Source organism: Eurytemora carolleeae, unplaced genomic scaffold (genome assembly GCF_000591075.1).
Source record: "Eurytemora carolleeae unplaced genomic scaffold, Eaff_2.0 scaffold808, whole genome shotgun sequence".
NCBI classification, from domain to species: Eukaryota; Metazoa; Arthropoda; class Copepoda; order Calanoida; family Temoridae; genus Eurytemora; species Eurytemora carolleeae.
The window spans coordinates 137,156-154,523 of record NW_019396813.1 but is presented as its reverse complement, the minus strand read 5'-3'; the positions used below and the strand labels follow the sequence as shown (position 1 = coordinate 154,523).

General features: G+C 33.9%; 1 protein-coding gene across 3 annotated transcripts; it reads right to left on the bottom strand.

The window, feature by feature from the left end:
* Window positions 1-2,150: 2,150 nt before the first annotated feature.
* Window positions 2,151-16,017, bottom strand: LOC111708952 (mitochondrial coenzyme A transporter SLC25A42). Of its 3 annotated transcripts, none has more exons than XM_023482475.1 (11): window positions 15,912-16,017; window positions 14,818-15,127; window positions 14,059-14,139; window positions 12,057-12,192; window positions 10,802-10,896; window positions 9,889-10,036; window positions 9,637-9,752; window positions 7,450-7,530; window positions 5,990-6,060; window positions 3,987-4,088; window positions 2,151-3,086 (listed from the first exon to the last, which is right to left on the bottom strand). In XM_023482475.1, exons 1-11 carry the CDS (start codon window positions 15,916-15,918, stop codon window positions 3,058-3,060), a joined length of 1,176 nt encoding a protein of 391 aa, XP_023338243.1. In that variant the 5' UTR covers window positions 15,919-16,017; the 3' UTR covers window positions 2,151-3,057. The 3 variants fall into 3 exon arrangements, with proteins under 3 accessions (XP_023338243.1, XP_023338242.1, XP_023338244.1); XM_023482474.1 differs by lacking the exon at window positions 2,151-3,086 and adding an exon at window positions 3,452-3,761; XM_023482476.1 differs by lacking the exon at window positions 2,151-3,086 and adding an exon at window positions 6,367-6,533 and having other exon boundaries at window positions 4,067-4,088.
* Between the last annotated feature and the right edge of the window lie 1,351 nt (window positions 16,018-17,368).

Below are 17,368 nucleotides of genomic sequence, written 5' to 3'. Positions count from 1 at the left end.
CACGGGTTAGGTTAAGTTGAGACACTTACTGTAAGATCCATGTTCAAAATTGATAGGAGAAGGGGGTGTCCAAAAATCGTTCTCTAGGAATATACCCTGCTTTCTCATTAAAACATTTTGTTTTAAAACAGATTCATGTATAAGCAAATTAGTATAAAACCCGGCACGGATTTTTAAATATTTTTCTGACTTTATAAACTAAACTCGTTTACATGCTACAATTTTACGCAATTTCTTATTAGAGTCAATAGTTTTTTAACATGTTTAAAGACTCCACAGTTGGCAGCGGCATTGCCCTTGTTTACTTTCGGTAATGTAAAGACGACATATTGATGATTTGGGTGGTGTATTTTTCGACCTACGCAAATCCGCTATACTCCACTTCTGACCTACGCCAAATCCGCTATACTACACATCCGACCTACTAGCACGTGGTTTTACAGCTGCTATATGGACTTCTGGCCGCAGCGCGCGGCCCCCTAGCCTGTCCTAGCCGCGGCGCTCGGCCCAGAAATTGTCTTAACCTAACCTAACCCTCAAATAATACAAAAATAAACAGCTGCACATAGGTCCGATATTGCAGTAGGTCGGAAGTTCAGTAGGGGGGATGTTGCGTATAGACGATGTAACATTACCATGATTTGATTTGAAAAAAAATTAAATAAGGATAAAGTATTAATCATTAATTTCTATGTTTGAAGTCACGATTGATAAATATGGTATATAAAAATGCTCCTCCCTAAAGCATTTGGTCCCATACCTGTAGTTCTTCCCCATTTCAACGATTAGTCACTGCACCCCATGCGGAGGCGTAGATATAGGGGGGTTATATTAGTAATTACCCCCCCCCCCCACTAGAATCTTGGGAATTAGCACCTCCCTTACCTACGTACATGCACATATACAGAGCGTCCCATATCATATTAGATTATCTCCAATCTTTAACGCCAAAATACGCACATAATACTCGAAAAATCTAGCATTTTCTGCATAATTCGTCACTGAATTCCCATGTTTTTTGGGACACCCTGTATGATTTCGGACGCTCTGTACATAGTGTCATGTCTTAATGTGTGTCCACTATAAATTTAGACTTCAGAAAAAACACTCGATTTATACTTGCAAGTCCAAAAAAAATTTAAACATATTAATAACGATATTTAGATCAGATGTCATTTTATTAATATAAAGCATGACAAGCATCTTAAAATAAGTTTAGTTTTTAACACTCTTAACGGTCTCCGACAGATTACACTTTTATAGACATGGCAATCTTTCTCAAAAGCCTCTCTGGGTATATTATTTAAAAAAAAAAATTCAACTAGTTTGTTCTCAGGGCACAGGTGGCTGATCATTGCAGATTTTTTATTTCCGTATTGGTGGATTTGCCATTTCATAAGATGGATTAAAAGTCTCAATTCTAATGGACAACCCGTACTGTATGGTAATAAGTTAAGTAAAGTCAAGGAGAATTGAATAGGAGGGGGCGATAGGGTTTCCGTACACTTTGTGACGTGTTTGGACTGCAGCTGAAGAACTAGTTTTTATACGTAACAATAACAAAGGCAGCCGATCTAATGTAAACAAACATGAGTTAGTATGCAGTGAATCTTCATCTAACGCGCCAGAGATGCCAGATGTCTGTTTATCATTTGTGTTATTGTTTACAATCTTTATTATTGTTGTTACGCAAAAACTAGTTCTTTTGCAGTACAAAAACGTCACAGCAAAGTGTACAGAACCCTATCGCCCCCTCCTTCGATTCAATTCTCCTTGAGTACAGTGAAAGCTGAAAAGTGGGAAAGAAAGCCTTCTATTTGATAGAGTTTGTTAATTCCAGTAATAATTGGGAAATTGAAATCAAACCCAACTAAAACCCATATTCGTGAATGGGGCTGTATAGTGTATATGTAGTCCTGGGAGGGGGGGGGGTACACAAAAATCGGAGCTCTTCACGCATTAATTGTTAAAATATACCACAACCCCTACGCCCCTGCCCAGTGACATATATTCCTTAACCCCAGGTCACCGAATAGATTTCCCACGCAGAACCCCACCCCCCTCCCTTAATTCTTTACCAGCTCAACTTAATGTGCCGAATAAATTATATTTAAACTGATTTGAAGTTAAAACTGATTTTAAAACATAAATAAACTTTTAACAATATATTTCTACTGGTTCAACTACAGATTTAAGTCTATATGACGTATATTAATATGCATGTACCATAAATGTAATGTATGTAATGTATCAATATTTGTACCGTACTTTGTACTGCACCAAAAAGATTGTATTTTTGTTTACTAAAATATCATTTCTTACAGTACGCGGTACAGAACACTTTGACTTATTTCATCAGAAAAAATACGATTATTGTCGAATTTAATAATAGAATAAAATAGATAACAGAGAAATATAAACTTTTATCTATGATGTATTACAAACTGAAGAAATTGAGGCATTTTTGAGAAAGCTAAGTTTTTCAGCAAGGCATATGTCATGTTTTGATTTTTATCAGAATAATCATTTAAATTTCAATAATAAACTTTTAAAATTTAATCACAATATGAAAACTAGATCGGAAGATACTGAAGGTCTTAGACCCAACAAAATGTAATCCAAATTTTGGTAATATTTTTGTATGAAAAAGCAAAAAAAAAATTTGAAATAATTTAACCCAATCACCTCTTTAAATGAAAAAAAAATATTTCCAAATTAAAATGCATCATTCCTTAACGATTTGACTAATATTTGTCTAGAATTAATTAAAACTTCATTTTAAGCTCGATGTCCCCCCTCCATCCCTTACCTCCCTTGGCCCCATACAAATTTTTTTTTAAAACTCCGAAATTTTCTTAGATCACAATTAATCACAACCCTAGACTACGGCACCACTAGAATTTCCATTTTTAACACAAAATCACTTATCAGTCTTTTTTCACAGTCAATTTAGAGAAATGGCTCAGTTTGTTTGCACTTTAAGTACTGCGTACACGGTACATGAAGGCGGTGTGGTTTGACAGTACATGTTCACAATGAACTGTGAGCAGAAGCAGTTTAGGATTTCTGGTATTTTCCACCGACTTCTAAAACAAAGATAAAAAACTTTTTAAATAAATGTATTATTTCATTAATTATCAGATTGCAACGGCGGAAACCTTATCTTTATTCCGAATCTAGAATTCCCCGAAATTTCGAGAGTAAAGATTTTCAATGTTCTTAAAAAAAGGAAAAATTGGAGATCAACAAGTTTTTCTATCCTTTTTGATATTTTTAACCCAAAATTATTCTACTTCTAATTTCAGTTGATTTGAAACGGTTACTCTGAGCTGGCATCTTTAATATAACTAGCTGAGTGCCAATTCGGTTCAGCCGTTTGGCCAGTTATAGCTAGTATACAAACATAAAAATATATATATATATATATATATATATGATATAAAATAAATATCTCCTGAGAACAGGGCCAGGCTCAACATTATATTTACATTCCGTGATAAATCTATCTCATTTTCAAATTTCCTTAAAAATATTTCAACCCTTGCTATCCTCTCATCCTACTACATATAAGTAGTAGAGTTTACTCCACCTATTAAACCCAGTTTTTAGTCAAATTTACAATCCAGTGCTGCTTAATATATATATATATATATATATACTCTTTTATTGTTACAAAATCATACAAAGAATGTTACTAACCTGCAAATTATATCCCGTTTTGCTTATCAGTTATGTGATATATAATAATACATTATCTCGAACTAACCATGATGATAAAATAAAAATATATACAGATGATCGTTAAAGATCCCAATTCCCCAATGATGAATCAAATAGACCGCCATCGTGGGTAGTAGGCCAATGCCTAAAACCCGTTCTATCTGGTACTCTTGAATTATTTTTCGGGTTGGGCCAGTACATTCATAAGTTGCTTTATAAAAACTTCTTATAGATAATGTTTAAATAATTTCAGAATCTGTTTTCACCTGTAGGAACTGATCTATGTACAAGGTCAAGTACATTATGTACGCATACGGTTGTACGGCACAGGGCAGGGTACACGTAATCAAATGTGGTGAAGGTTATCCCTAAAATTATAGAAACTATTTTAAAAAAATAAAACAAACCTAGTTGTTTTACTTAATTAAAACCACTAAGAGGATTTAGCGATTCCCTTAAAAGAACTATACAGTGGTACCCAAAAACTATGTAGTTCCGAATGGGAAGGCATTAGACTCAAGTTATGATTTTAATATGACAATTGTACAATGTGTAGGGTGACCCAAAAACAGAAATTAGCGATTTTCAGCCCTTTAAATCTTGTAAAATGACTCGGAAATGTGCTCTAGTACATGGCTTTTAATTTTAGAAGGGATCGTTTTTGTCTTCAGGTTCTTCTTTTTGGTGTAAAACTATGTCAATTTTTAGAAAATCTCTCCGTTAATTTCAGCTAACCAATATTACAAATAAAAATAATTTACATATATCTGAACCCCTTATATTTTTCTTCTGGGGGTTCTGAATTCCAAGGTTTATACGCAGTCCTAAACCCCATGGTTGCAAACAGCAGAAATAGTTTTATTTTGTATTGCATCAAATTGGGGACTATTAAGAAAAAATTTGAAACATAAACACGAAAGTAATCTTGTTAAGTGTCATCTATATATAAATTTGGCTTGTCTGTCTGTTTGTATCCAATAAACGTCAAAACGGCTGAACCGATCGGGCCCAAATTTTTTGTGGGACATCTAGGGACCCCAGGGAAGGTTTATGAATGATTGAAATTTTAAATATTTGTCTCAATCAAAATTCGATCGTCATTAAATTGAAAATATTGAAAATCCGCGAAATTTTTTGTGAAAATCCGCGAATTATTTTTGTTTTGTTTTACGATGTACACAAAGAGAACATGTTCACAACTAATTTAGAAGATGGGCGCGAAGCGCCCTCTAAGGCTAGAAAGAAGGGCGCGAAGCGCCTTGATTTTCTAGTTATTATAATTTCAATATGGAGAAAATTGTTAAAACAACTCTTACCGAATAACGTAGCGTCCATACCCAGGAGTATGGAATATAAGGGAAAAGGTATCGACACGGGTCGTCCAACCATTTGAAAAGAGTTTTTAAGATCTTCTTTTATTTTTTTAAATGTTGTTTTTACTTTACCATATTTTATAAAATTGATTTTTTATATTATCAAAAAATACGTTTGTATTGCCAACATTTTTGCGTCGCAAAAAAATGTGTTTGATTGGCGTTGTTAAGCCTACTTTTTTTGATATTTAATATATACAATATTCTTAATACATGTCCGTAGTATTTGTACATCAGACAAATATTTCTTATTCAAATGGAGTACTGTCTGCAAAGCATGTATAGTCATATGGTAGGAAGGTTGATTCCTTCTCTCTTATAAATTCCATACTCCTTGCCCATACAAATTCAGGAAGTTGCAATATTCGACACGGATCGTAAAAAAATCAATGTAATTTCAAACATATCATTCAGATATCACAAGCTATAATCATCGATTTTTTTCGATGCATTCGTTTATAGTTGATATTTCATAATATTTTTTTTTTATTAATGATCCGAGAGTTACTTTTGAAAGCATTTGTTCCTGTTTCGATGATTTTTGACAATGAAGACGACATTTTCATATTTTTAATGAATGTTCGAAAGTCCAACGCCAGCCGTGAAAACAAGTTAAAAGCGAAATATTATTTTAAATAAAAATCAAAAATATTAAGAAATATCAACGTTATACAAATGCGTCGAAAAAAATCGATGATTATAGGTTGTAATAACTAAATAATTTGTTTGGAATTAAATTGATTTTTATTCGATTCGAGTCGAAAATTGCAACTTTCTGAATTTGTATGGATCCGCTACGTTCTTAATCTTCAGTATGAACCTCATAGACGCAACAGATAATTATTAAATATAAATATTAACGTCAACCAGCAAAATACAATTTTGTTTCCAAATACCTGCGGCTACTGGTCCTTTGATCATGTTCATTGATAATCCTTTGTACAGTCCTTCCAACACACCCTCATATCTGAACAGAGTCCCACTAGTCAGTACGGTACAGTTTACAGTGTATTGTGTACATAAGTCCAACTAGAAGCTCCTATACCTAACAGGCTTAAGTATTCAAGATGGAAGAATTGATAACGGAAGATGAAGAAAGTTCTAAGAAAGCAATCCAGGCAGTTCACAAGTACAATTGTGCAATGTACTTAGAGTTGCAGGCACAAATTGTTGAGAACGCAATTGCGTATTAATTACAGAGAAAAGCGTAGATTGCTGAACACAAAGATATAAATTGATTAAAGACCCCCGAAAGGTTGAGTTGGTTGCGCACCTCCCTTCTTCTCCCCCCGGCCCTGTTAGCTTCTTGAGGTCCTTATACTCCACTCCAGACCCATCTTGACGTAGTCGAAGGAGGTATAGCTGACGGAGGAGGCGAGGGGGCCCTTGATAAAGTTCATGCTGAGCCCCTTGTATAATCCTCGGCTCACACCTTCATTCCTAAACAGAGAAAACAAGACTAGCTAACTCACTCCCGACCCCGGGGTAGATATTTCCCTNCCCCCCCCACCGATATCGGAGAAGTAGTAGCTAAGTATCTACAATGTACAATTTGTACCTTGTAGTTATTGCAAAAACAATTACTAAAGAACTTTTACTTTTTTTTGAGATTTTGTTGAAAAAAGTATTTATTTCAGGTCCCGCAATTTTACATATCATTTTAACTTTAAATTGTTATTATTGCTATTATTGCTATTATTACTATTATCATTATCATTCAACCTACAGTCAAAGTATCATGTCCTGTATGATTAGGCAATCACTGAGAGGAATAGCCTCCAAAGCCAGTATCTCTTCTTTGGAGATAAGGGCTTAATGAAATAATGCTAATAATAATGATTTCGGAACAACCCGACCCCCTTGTTAATATATAAGAATAGAAAACGAAGATGGAAGGAAAGTAAAGAGAAGAAAGAGAAGAAAAAGAAGAATAAGAAAATGAAGAACATAAATTATGCTAGAAACTAATCATGAACTCAAATACAGGGTTGCCAATTAAGGATGAGACTTCAGACTAGTTATCAATATGCCTGTAACAAAATGGAATAATCAGAAAAATGCCTGTAAAAAAGCTATTGGAAGATTATATAAGAGCAAGTAAAGATTATATTCTTCATTCCGTCATATTTTCAGTTCTGTACTCACTACACATACGGTGGACTTGAAGCAATTTCAGGTTTTATGTTCTGTCAATTCAGAAATCTTTGGTGGGATAATAGAAGATATGAAAAATTAGAAAGCCCTATGTCATATCTTCCTACCAATGAACTGACAGATCCAAAAAGCCAAGCAAAAAACCAAGAAAATTGCTTTAAGTGCAACAAATATACGTTAGATGTACTGCATGATTGTTTACCTGAGAACATACATAAATGTACCAACTGCTGTACTGTACTTGCTTCCTTTCCCCAGTGAAACCCCGGTCTGCATTCTACGCCTGAAATAGTATTATTATTATTAGGCAGATGGGACAGAATCAGCAACGTTTCGTATAGTACATTTCCGTATGGTAACATTTTGTACAGCAAACTTTGTCTAGGTAACACTTTGCATAGGAAACATTTCGTATAGGAAACATTTTGCAAAGTTAACATTTCGTATAGGTATTTTTCGTATACAATTATCCATAAAAGAATGGAGATAGTTTGCAGAGAAATCTACGAACCATGATGTAGGAAATCCGCCAAATTACAACATTTTCAAAACCATGTCTCTCAGATAAGACTTACTGAGTGTGTATACTCGTCATGGTAAGTGTGTCACAGTTGTTAACCTAGACAAAATGTTACTATACTAAAGTGTACAATACAAGATGTTACTGATCCTATGCCTAATTCACACAGTGGTTCCCCTTGTTCTTTTAATCAGATGTTTGTTTGACCGATAAGACCAGCTACTGCTCCTACCTAACTATACAAAGAGAAGAAAGCTGGTGGTTTGACCGATAAGACCAGCTACTGCTCCTACCTGACTATTAGGGGGGAGTGAATTTCTAAAAATAGAACAATTTGCTTAAAATCTTTACGGCGAAAGTCAATTCATATGTCAAAACAATTCTAAGAACAATTTCTTTTATGAAACTTTTTTATTAGAGGTCGTCTTTGTTAGCTAACGGGCACTGCAAGTTTTGACCTTTATGTCTTTTTCTGAGATCTGTGACACAAGTAAAATGCTTCCTATCATTATGGCAATAGTTCATTTCTATGCAAAAAAAAATAATTCTAAGGTCAAAACCTTTTATGACAGTTTTTGATTAGAGGTCGTCTTCGTTAGCTAACGGGCACTGCAAGTTTTGACTTATATATACCTTTTCTCTGAAATCTGTTATTTCGCAATATGCATGCAATATGCTTTCAACTATCACGGCGACAGTTATTTCTACTTTAAAAATCAATTCTAAAAATCAATTCTAAAAATCAATTCTAAAAACAATTGCTTTTATGATACTTTTTGACTGAAGGCTGTCCTCTTAAGTTAACTGGCACTGATATTTTTGACATAAATGAACTCTTTTTCTGGATCTGTGTGCTATTTTGCATAAGAAGACGACCTCCAATCAAAAGTGTTATAAAAGAAATTGTTCTTAGATTTGTTTTAACATTAGAAATGTCTATCGCTGTAATAATTGGAAGCTTATTGCATGCTTATTACGAAATCACCAATCTAAAAAAAATAGTACATTTAGGTAAACAATTGGAGTGACAGTTATAACAGTTATAGCTAACGAAGACGACCTCCAATCAAAAAATGTCATAAAAGAAATTGTTTTTAAACTGGATTTTTACATGAGAATTGACTATCGCCGTAATAATTTAAAGCATATTACATGCTTATTGCGAAATAACAGATTTCAGAAAAGGAGTATATATAGGTCAAAACTTGCAGTGCCCGTTAGCTAATAAAGACGACCTCCAGTCAAAAACTGACGTAAAATAATTTGTTCTTAGAATTGTTTTTTACATAGAAATAAAGTATCACCGTAATTAATGGAAGCATTTTTCCCGCGTATTGCGAAATCACTGATCTCCAAAAAGAGACATAGAGGTCAAAAATTGCAGTGCCAGTTAGCTAACGAAGACAACCTCCAATCAAAAAGTGTCATTAACGAAATTGTTCTTAGAATTGTTTTTTTTTACATAAGAATTGACTTTCGCCGTAGTTCTGTGAAGAAATCTTTTAATTCACTCCCCCCTACTGACTATTTCTAGAGGGTAGCTGGTGGTTTGACTGAAAAGTCCAGCTACTGCTCCTACCTGACTATATCTAGAGGGTAGCTGGTGGTTTGACTGAAAAGTCCACTGCTCCTACCTGACTATATCTAGAGGATAGCTGGTGGTTTGACCGATAAGTCCAGCTACTGCTCCTACCTGACTATATCTAGAGGGTAGCTGGTGGTTTGACTGAAAAGTCCAGCTACTGCTCCTACCTGACTATATCTAGAGGATAGCTGGTGGTTTGACCATGAGACCAGCTACTGCTCCTACCTGACTATATCTAGGGGATAGCTGGTGGTTTGACCGATAAGTCCAGCTACTGCTCCTACCTGACTATATCTAGAGGATAGCTGGTGGTTTGACCGATAAGTCCAGCTACTGCTCCGGCAAGAACTCGCTGAATAAATGTGGGATCCTCTCCTCCATTGTGCTGAACTGCCGCTCCCTTCATAAACAAAATAATAGAAAATAGAGTTTATGGAGCTCCAGTTATGCTCCAATTCATAATAAAAATCATAATCACACAAAAAGCATAATTTGCAATTTCTAAAATTTATATTTCCAATTAAAAGATATGTTACCTTGAGTGTTCCAAAGATGAAAAATGATGTTCCTGCATACAGCATAACTCCGAACATTGAAGGTGCTAGGCCCCTGTAGAGAGCTAGGACCCCTTCCTCCCGTTGCACCTTCAGTAACACTGTGCTGATACTTCGGAATTCTGGGGTTCTAAATCAATTACAATTATTACAGAGAACATAGCATATTATAGGTTGGAATGCAAGCGTAATTTCAAATGAGGCCTCCATACAAAGATAGCAATACCGGATTCACAATGGTGCACTTTAAAGCTTTGTCTGAATAAGTATGAATTTGATATTAAAGTATATGATTATTAAAAATGATTATTTTCTATTATCAACAAAACTAAAGTGACCTGGACATTTCTACTGCAGCAAAACACATATGATTTATCAGAATTAAACACTGTTAAACCTAGACACTTCCATATTATTGAAGGATACAAATTACACGGGAACTGTTATAAATCGTGCAAAGCCATCTTTGCATGGATGGACGGGACACTTGAAATTATGCATCCAGTTATCCTAAAAAGTTTCGGGGGAGGGGGGGGGACATTAACGATTTAATTTATTGCATTCAATTGCCCCGCATTGTCCGCATTGCATAATCTATCTTTATTTTATATTTCCATCTTGAAAAAAAATTCGAATTTAAAAGCCCTTGGTTTCCCCGGGATACCCAGGAGTTCCCTCGAAAAAATTCAGCAAATTTGGTGCAGCCATATGGCCAGCTAGAATAATTTGGTGCAGCCATATGGCCAGCTAGAATAATTCATATACGTATGTAAACATATATATATAAATACGCGAAGAGCTTTTCAGTAAAGAACATGTATTTTAATGATTTTTAAATTAAATATAGAATGAATGTTAACACGACAGTAATCATCATTGTCTGCCTTTTACTTACTTTGTCACAGCCATAACAGCTCTGACTTTATCCAGCGGGTAGGTCAACAGCTGTCCTGTTATACCTGCCATAGCGCCAGCAAACCAACGGTAAACCTGCGTTAACAAAAATCAGGAATATCAGGAATCATAACCTCCCCCCCCCCTCCACAGGATGGAAAAGTAAGCAAGTTCTCACTAAATACCACCTCCCTTCCCCCCCCCCATCTTTTTCAAATTGAGAAGGTTGCATGTAGGGTTTCCAATCGATTTTTTTTTGCACGAAAATCGTGCAATAATTTCTATATAATTTCGCATTGATGCGCAAAAGCCATTTCGCGGAAACTCTAAAAAACCTTGGTTTTTGCTTATTTTGATGTTTCCTGCTATTTCGTTATTTTTACATACTTCGTTATTTTGAGCCATTTCGTTAAATTTTGATAAACAATTTTAGAAAATAAATGAATTAATCACTCAGGGTTTCTTGCCCACAAGTTTAAGACAATTTGGTCCAGACTACGGAGATAGTTAACAAACAAGCAGACAGACAAACAAACCTTCAGTGGAACCTTTTTACCGTTTTCTCAGAACATTTTTGTCATGACAAATTTTATTGATAAGAGTATCCAAATCTTTAACAGACTCTAAACTTTAAATTAATGAAAAAAAAATAATGAAGGTATGATAGAATTGGTTTTTAAAGTGCAATTCCAAGCAAAACTGGTTTCGCATTAATACGAAATTGAAGCAACATTTCGTGCAAAAACACGAAATTCTAACGCAAGAGAGTCTACTGCTTCCTGGAAACCCTGGTTGCATGATAAGTTTATTCTATACATCATATCCTAACTAGAATAATGTTTTATACTGTACAGTGTACGTACACTGTAAAATACATTATAGGATTAAATACATAAATTTGCTCGATAAATGAAACTGCAGGAAATCCAATCAATGCTGTTTGAGGTGAAATACCTGTCTAATATTAATTTTAATTTTCTGTTTGTTTGTACACAAAAACTTTGTAAAATTTAAGGCCGGTCAGAATTGAAATCTTTATTCATAGAAAAATGTGTATTTTTAAAGTTTGCTGAAAATCCATCAATGAAAGCAGTTAATTTCGCGAACTTTTTAGTGTTCTGATTTCCTAACAGAAAATGGCAACTTGAACATTAAGCTGAAATTGTTTCTAGAAAAGTGCTCTAACATCCTAGTGGCATGATGTTTTTAAAAAAAATATGATGCAGCATGTAATTTTTAAAAATGTTCTTTTTTACCTTTGGGGTTTCCTTCTCCTCTACTCTTAATATAGACTTGTACTGTTCATGGGACATAAACTGTATAGCAGCATAGGGTAGGATACGAGCCATAGTTGCACTATTCCCTCGCCATAGAGAGAATAGACCTTCATTCCTAGAAACATAGAAAACTTTAAAGGGTGTGACCGGCAATGTATGGTAGTTGAACTGAAAATCTAGCTTTGTATAGATTTTTTTTTCAGAATTCATTTAACGCATATAAAACGTTTTAATAATTTATGATTACTGAGTTTGAGCGAAAAGTCGAAGGTAAAATCATCCATTTGGGTGGTTATGTTTAGAAAATCAAGTTTTTAATTATTAAATAACGAAAACAAAAAAGTCACAAAAATTCTACAGTAAACTAATCAGATGTTTAGGAACATATTTCTCAATAGAAAATGGTCAATAAGTCAATGTTAAAATCAATTATTTCACTATTCAGCATTATATTAAATCTCTTATTTTTTTGGAACTTGTTCGCAGATTTCTTCAAATATCGTTTTTTCAATAAAAATTTCAGGAAATCTACAGAAAATGTTAAAGCACAATGCGACATCACAGAAACCAAAACTTAATAAGATTACTAAACTTCGATGTTAAGGGTTAATTTTATTTGCTAAACACTGTTCCTTAACAACAAATTAGTTTATTGTAGAATTTTTGTTACATTTTTCGTCGTCGTGGTTGGATAAATTTTTAAAACCCGTTCTTTTGCGCTATTTTTGCGCATGAAACGCAATGAGTTTTGCGCTATTTTTTTGCGCAATTTGTGCAAAACCGCAAGTTTTACGCAAAATGTAACTTTTTAGGTAAATTGTCAAAAATTGATATTCTAAGCTTAGAATTAAACAACTGAAGATTTATTCCATACATAAAAAAAATATTAACATACGAGTATGATAACGATTATACTACACTCCATTGGTTACTTCCAGTTACAAAAAGTTTAAATTGAGGGACCAAAATTAATAAAATAGAAATTAGAGAGTGTGAAACTTGGCAATATTTTAATCCTATTAAATAATTTCAAGTGAATAAGGTGCGCTTCCGTGAGATTTGAACTCTTCTTAACTGTCATTGGTCAATTATGTAAAAGTGACCAATATTAAGACATTTCGACTCAAGATTTTTCCAGAATTGAATTCTAAGAAACACACACCGTCACCAACCGTTTGATTTTTACGAAATTGCGGAATTGCGCAAAACTTAAGTTTCGCAAAAGCGGAATAGAGCAATTTTGCGAGAAATGCTTTTGCGAATGATTGCGCAAATTGCTGTTTTTTCGCGCAAAACTGATGCGCAAAGAAAGAAAAATTTTGCGTTTCGTTCCGCAAAAATTGCGCAATTAAAAGTTTTGCGAATGGAAACCCTAATTGGGACAATCGATGAGGATTTTAAAGATTGAATTTGCGCTCTTGCTAAACAAATATGCACCGTAAAAACGTATGATATGTCTCAAATTATGAAAAATTTCTCCAAAAACAACACTCTCAATTCAACTACCAAACATTGGCGGTCACTCCCTTTAAACATCAGTACAGAGCAGAATACGAGCGAGCCAAAGTTGCATTATGATAATTAATGAACGTTCTGAAAAAAAATTATTCTAGAAAGCCTTGTTCCAATTTTTTATCGACTTTAAAAAAGCATTTTAATAAAATTTTAATAAAATTCAGAAGGGTATTTTTTTTAGTTCAAAGATAGAAAATTAGTTTTCAATTATTGGATTTAAAACCAGGATCTTAATTTGAGATTTACATTATCAAGAAATTATAGAAAGATCTTGAAATAAGAAATATAAAGAAGTGTTCTTGAAAGCGTTATTCCTCTTTTTGGATATAATTTTCTCTAAAAAAACATTTCAATAATATTTTCCTAACATTTTTTTCCTGAAAGTTTATGTTTATTGATGAAAAAATTTGTATTTTCATCATATGATTTAAAAATCTGATTGAGATAAAGAGGTTAATAAGTTAACCTGTATCCATGACGAAGCCAGCGTATAGCGTATCTGAACCTGTAGTTTCTGGTTTCGTTAGTCTGGAAGAATATCTTAGACCTTAACATAGACAAAACTGTTTCAAAATAATAATGCTTTAGGCGAGGCTATATTGCAAATTGCAATCAACTGCATATTTTTCATAACTTGCTTTCAGAAAAAATTAAGATTTATTTTATAAAATTTACAATTGTCAGATTTGGCTAAAATACAAGTGATTTTAAGATCGCAGACTAAAAATATTTTGGCTCCTAGGATCCTAATTCACGATTATATGATTGCAGACTAAAAATATTTTGGCTCCTAGGATCCTAATTCACTACGAAGATGTTCCTACAATTTTAAATAAGTTTCTCAAAATTTGTATTAATTTACCCCCCTCCCAGTCATTTTTTCATTTCATTCATAAAAAATATTTAAAAATATGGGGGGGGGGAGTTATTTTCAGAGGGAGATGATCGTTTAACAAATATATACCGTTTAATGGATCTCGAGAAAATTGCGAGGGGGGGGGGGGAGAATTATTTTTGATAAAAAATTTGTTATTTAAAAGATAATAATTTTTTTAGTCTTTTTGATACTTTTTCAAAAAAAAAACATGTATTTCCCCTTAAAACTCGTTAATTTCCCCCTATTTAGCAAGACAAATAAATTGCCTTCTAGGGAAAAATAGATTTTTCATGAGTGGGAAGTTTTTCAAGAAAATATACACCCCTGGAAAATTATGAAAAAATTAACCTGTCAAGAGGCGCAATCACAGTTTTGGCCAGACCGCCGGCCACAGCGCCGGCTGTCAAGCTCGTCAAGATCTTCTCCGCGTTGGTCAACTCATACCTCACCGGAGGAGGTCCACTACTTAGTCTCGGGGGCCCTGACGTCATCTTTAGGGCCCCCAGAGGGGTGTCTGGAGGTCCCACAAGGTTAGAGGAGGTCATGTTTAGGGGAGGTTGAGGATACCTACTAGGAGGAGGAGGAGGGGAGGAGGGAGAGAGGCGGGAGGCAGAAATTTTGTCATTATTTCTCAAGCTTACGGATTCATTCTCAGATCCTTAATATGAAACAAATTTTAAGATTTTTTTCTGAACATTTTATTTTCATGAATTTTAAGAGTTTGAACCATGGCAGATGCCAATAAACGTTGAACCAGGCTTAACTATAAAAAACGTTGCTTCTGAAAAGCTTACAAAAATAATTAAGCAAAATAGAAACTAGGCTTTGAGAGAACTTTGCGCCCGGTCCCTTTCTTCTAGTAGAAATTTTAGATTTAAAATGTTCCAACTTGGCATTTTTATTTCATAAAATAGAATTTTGAGGATTGAGAGACTTTTAATACAAAAACTCGCCTACTGTTTAGGTAACTTTGACCGTGTCTGATTTGTTCCGCCATTTATTGGATACGACCAGACAAACCAAGAAATAGACAAGCCATACAAATATAATACATAACTAGCTTGGGAACCCAGCGTTGCCCATGGTACTCATAATTACTACCGCCGTTTACCCGCACTTGGTCGATTTTACTAGGAAACTAAATTTTCGCTATAATAGTCGACCCACTCAACTCAGAATCTCAAAACCAAGCTAGAAACATTCCCGAAGCTCTCTCGAGTTCCCCAATCAAAATTTGAGGCAAATCGCTCAAGGGGTTTCTGAGTTATGATCGGAATAACAAACAAATAGAGATAGCTACTTCATAATATGTAAAAATGTTCAATTTCTTTTTTTAAGACCATAAAATATGAAGAAATAATTAAAAATGGAAGAAAAAGCTGTGTATAAATGTAGGAAGAGTAATCATTATGAAGGGAGACATTCTAATAAGAAATGCTTACCTTGCATATCCTCGTGCGTCCGTGTTCTACATTGTGTGTTTGTGCATTACACAAAATTTACATTTCTACTAACAATTTAGCATCTGAAATACATTTATATATTTGGAGAGATTAATTGGATTAAATATTAGTTTGATAATTCATCAAGGGAGCTTCACGCGGCATGGTCCTTAGTGTCTAGTTGACTTAAGTGCCAAACAAAGATTAGACTAATGTTTGGTATCAATTAAATGAAACTGTTCAGTTCTATTAGGTAAATTTTTAGATTAAAAAATTAAGAAAACAATGCATGCCTATTGCCTTACGCACACGTTTATTTGGTGTAAGATAGTGATGGAAAAATTGGTTTGTTTTTAATTTCTTTACAGGTTTTTGGAATTTGAATAGAACATCATCGAAATACAGTTGTATAAAAATATAGCAATAGTTTAGAAGACACCATTACTTTGGTATATAGAGTAAAGATATATCAATAGTTTAGAAGACACCATTACTTTGGTATATAGAGTAAAAATATAGCAATAGTTTAGAAGACACCATTACTTTGGTATATAGAGTAAAAATATAGCAATAGTTTAGAAGACACCATTACTTTGGTATATAGAGTAAAAATATAGCAATTAGAAGAAGCGATTTTGAAATTTGTTTAACTTATCAGATGTGTGTGGAAGAAGTCCAAAAACCTAAAGTTTTATAAAACAAACTGGAGTGCGCCCGGCGTTGCCCGTGAATAAAAAAATTGATTTTTTTAGCCAATAACACTCCCCAGCCACCCCTGAGTGTCCACAAAAAAATTCAGCCCAATCGGTTTCGCCGTTTGGCCGGCTATAACATATATACTTACGAATGTCTAGTTTTATTATATAGATAACAAGTTATTGCCCGTTGGTAGTTGTGCATGGCAATTATAAAGGCAATCCTGCGTGAAAAATGTGTAATAGTGTAGATAATTTCTCAATTATAAACCGGCCGGCAATGTTTAAACAACAAATAAAAAAGATAATTATATCAAGATATGGAACTTACCTAAAGTCAAATTTATTAAATTAATTTTGACATATTTTTAAGACATAAGACATCTATATAATAAAACAAGACATTCGTTTACATGTATGTTGCCTATAGCCGTTCAAACGGCTGGACCGATTGGGACGAATTTTTTTTGTGGACACTCATGGGAGTTAAAGGCTAAAAAATTAGAAATTTTTTTTCTCAAAATTTTTTATTTTTATTTTTTCTTATTTTCTATTTCCACGGGCAACGTCTGGTCCTTTAGCTAGTAGTAATTAAAATGCCTTCTTGTAAATTAAAGAGTGAAAATTCTTATATTTAACCTTATTAAGTTTACACTTGCTTTTGAATGTCTGAAAATTGTGATAACACCGTGTTTATTGTTTTCCCTTCATATTTTCAAATGGGTATAGTGTTTTATTTTGAAAAAGAAATTTTCAGTCGAA

Excerpts from the sequence above, each read along its gene's own strand:
- LOC111708952 (XM_023482474.1), bottom strand. Across the intron at positions 10,897-12,056 it reads AGGAGAAGGAAACCCCAAAG|GTTTACCGTTGGTTTGCTGG; the intron begins GTAAAAAAGAAC and ends TTGTTAACGCAG. Across the intron at positions 3,762-3,986 it reads ACATAGATCAGTTCCTACAG|TTCGAGATAATGTATTATTA; the intron begins GTGAAAACAGAT and ends CATCATGGTTAG.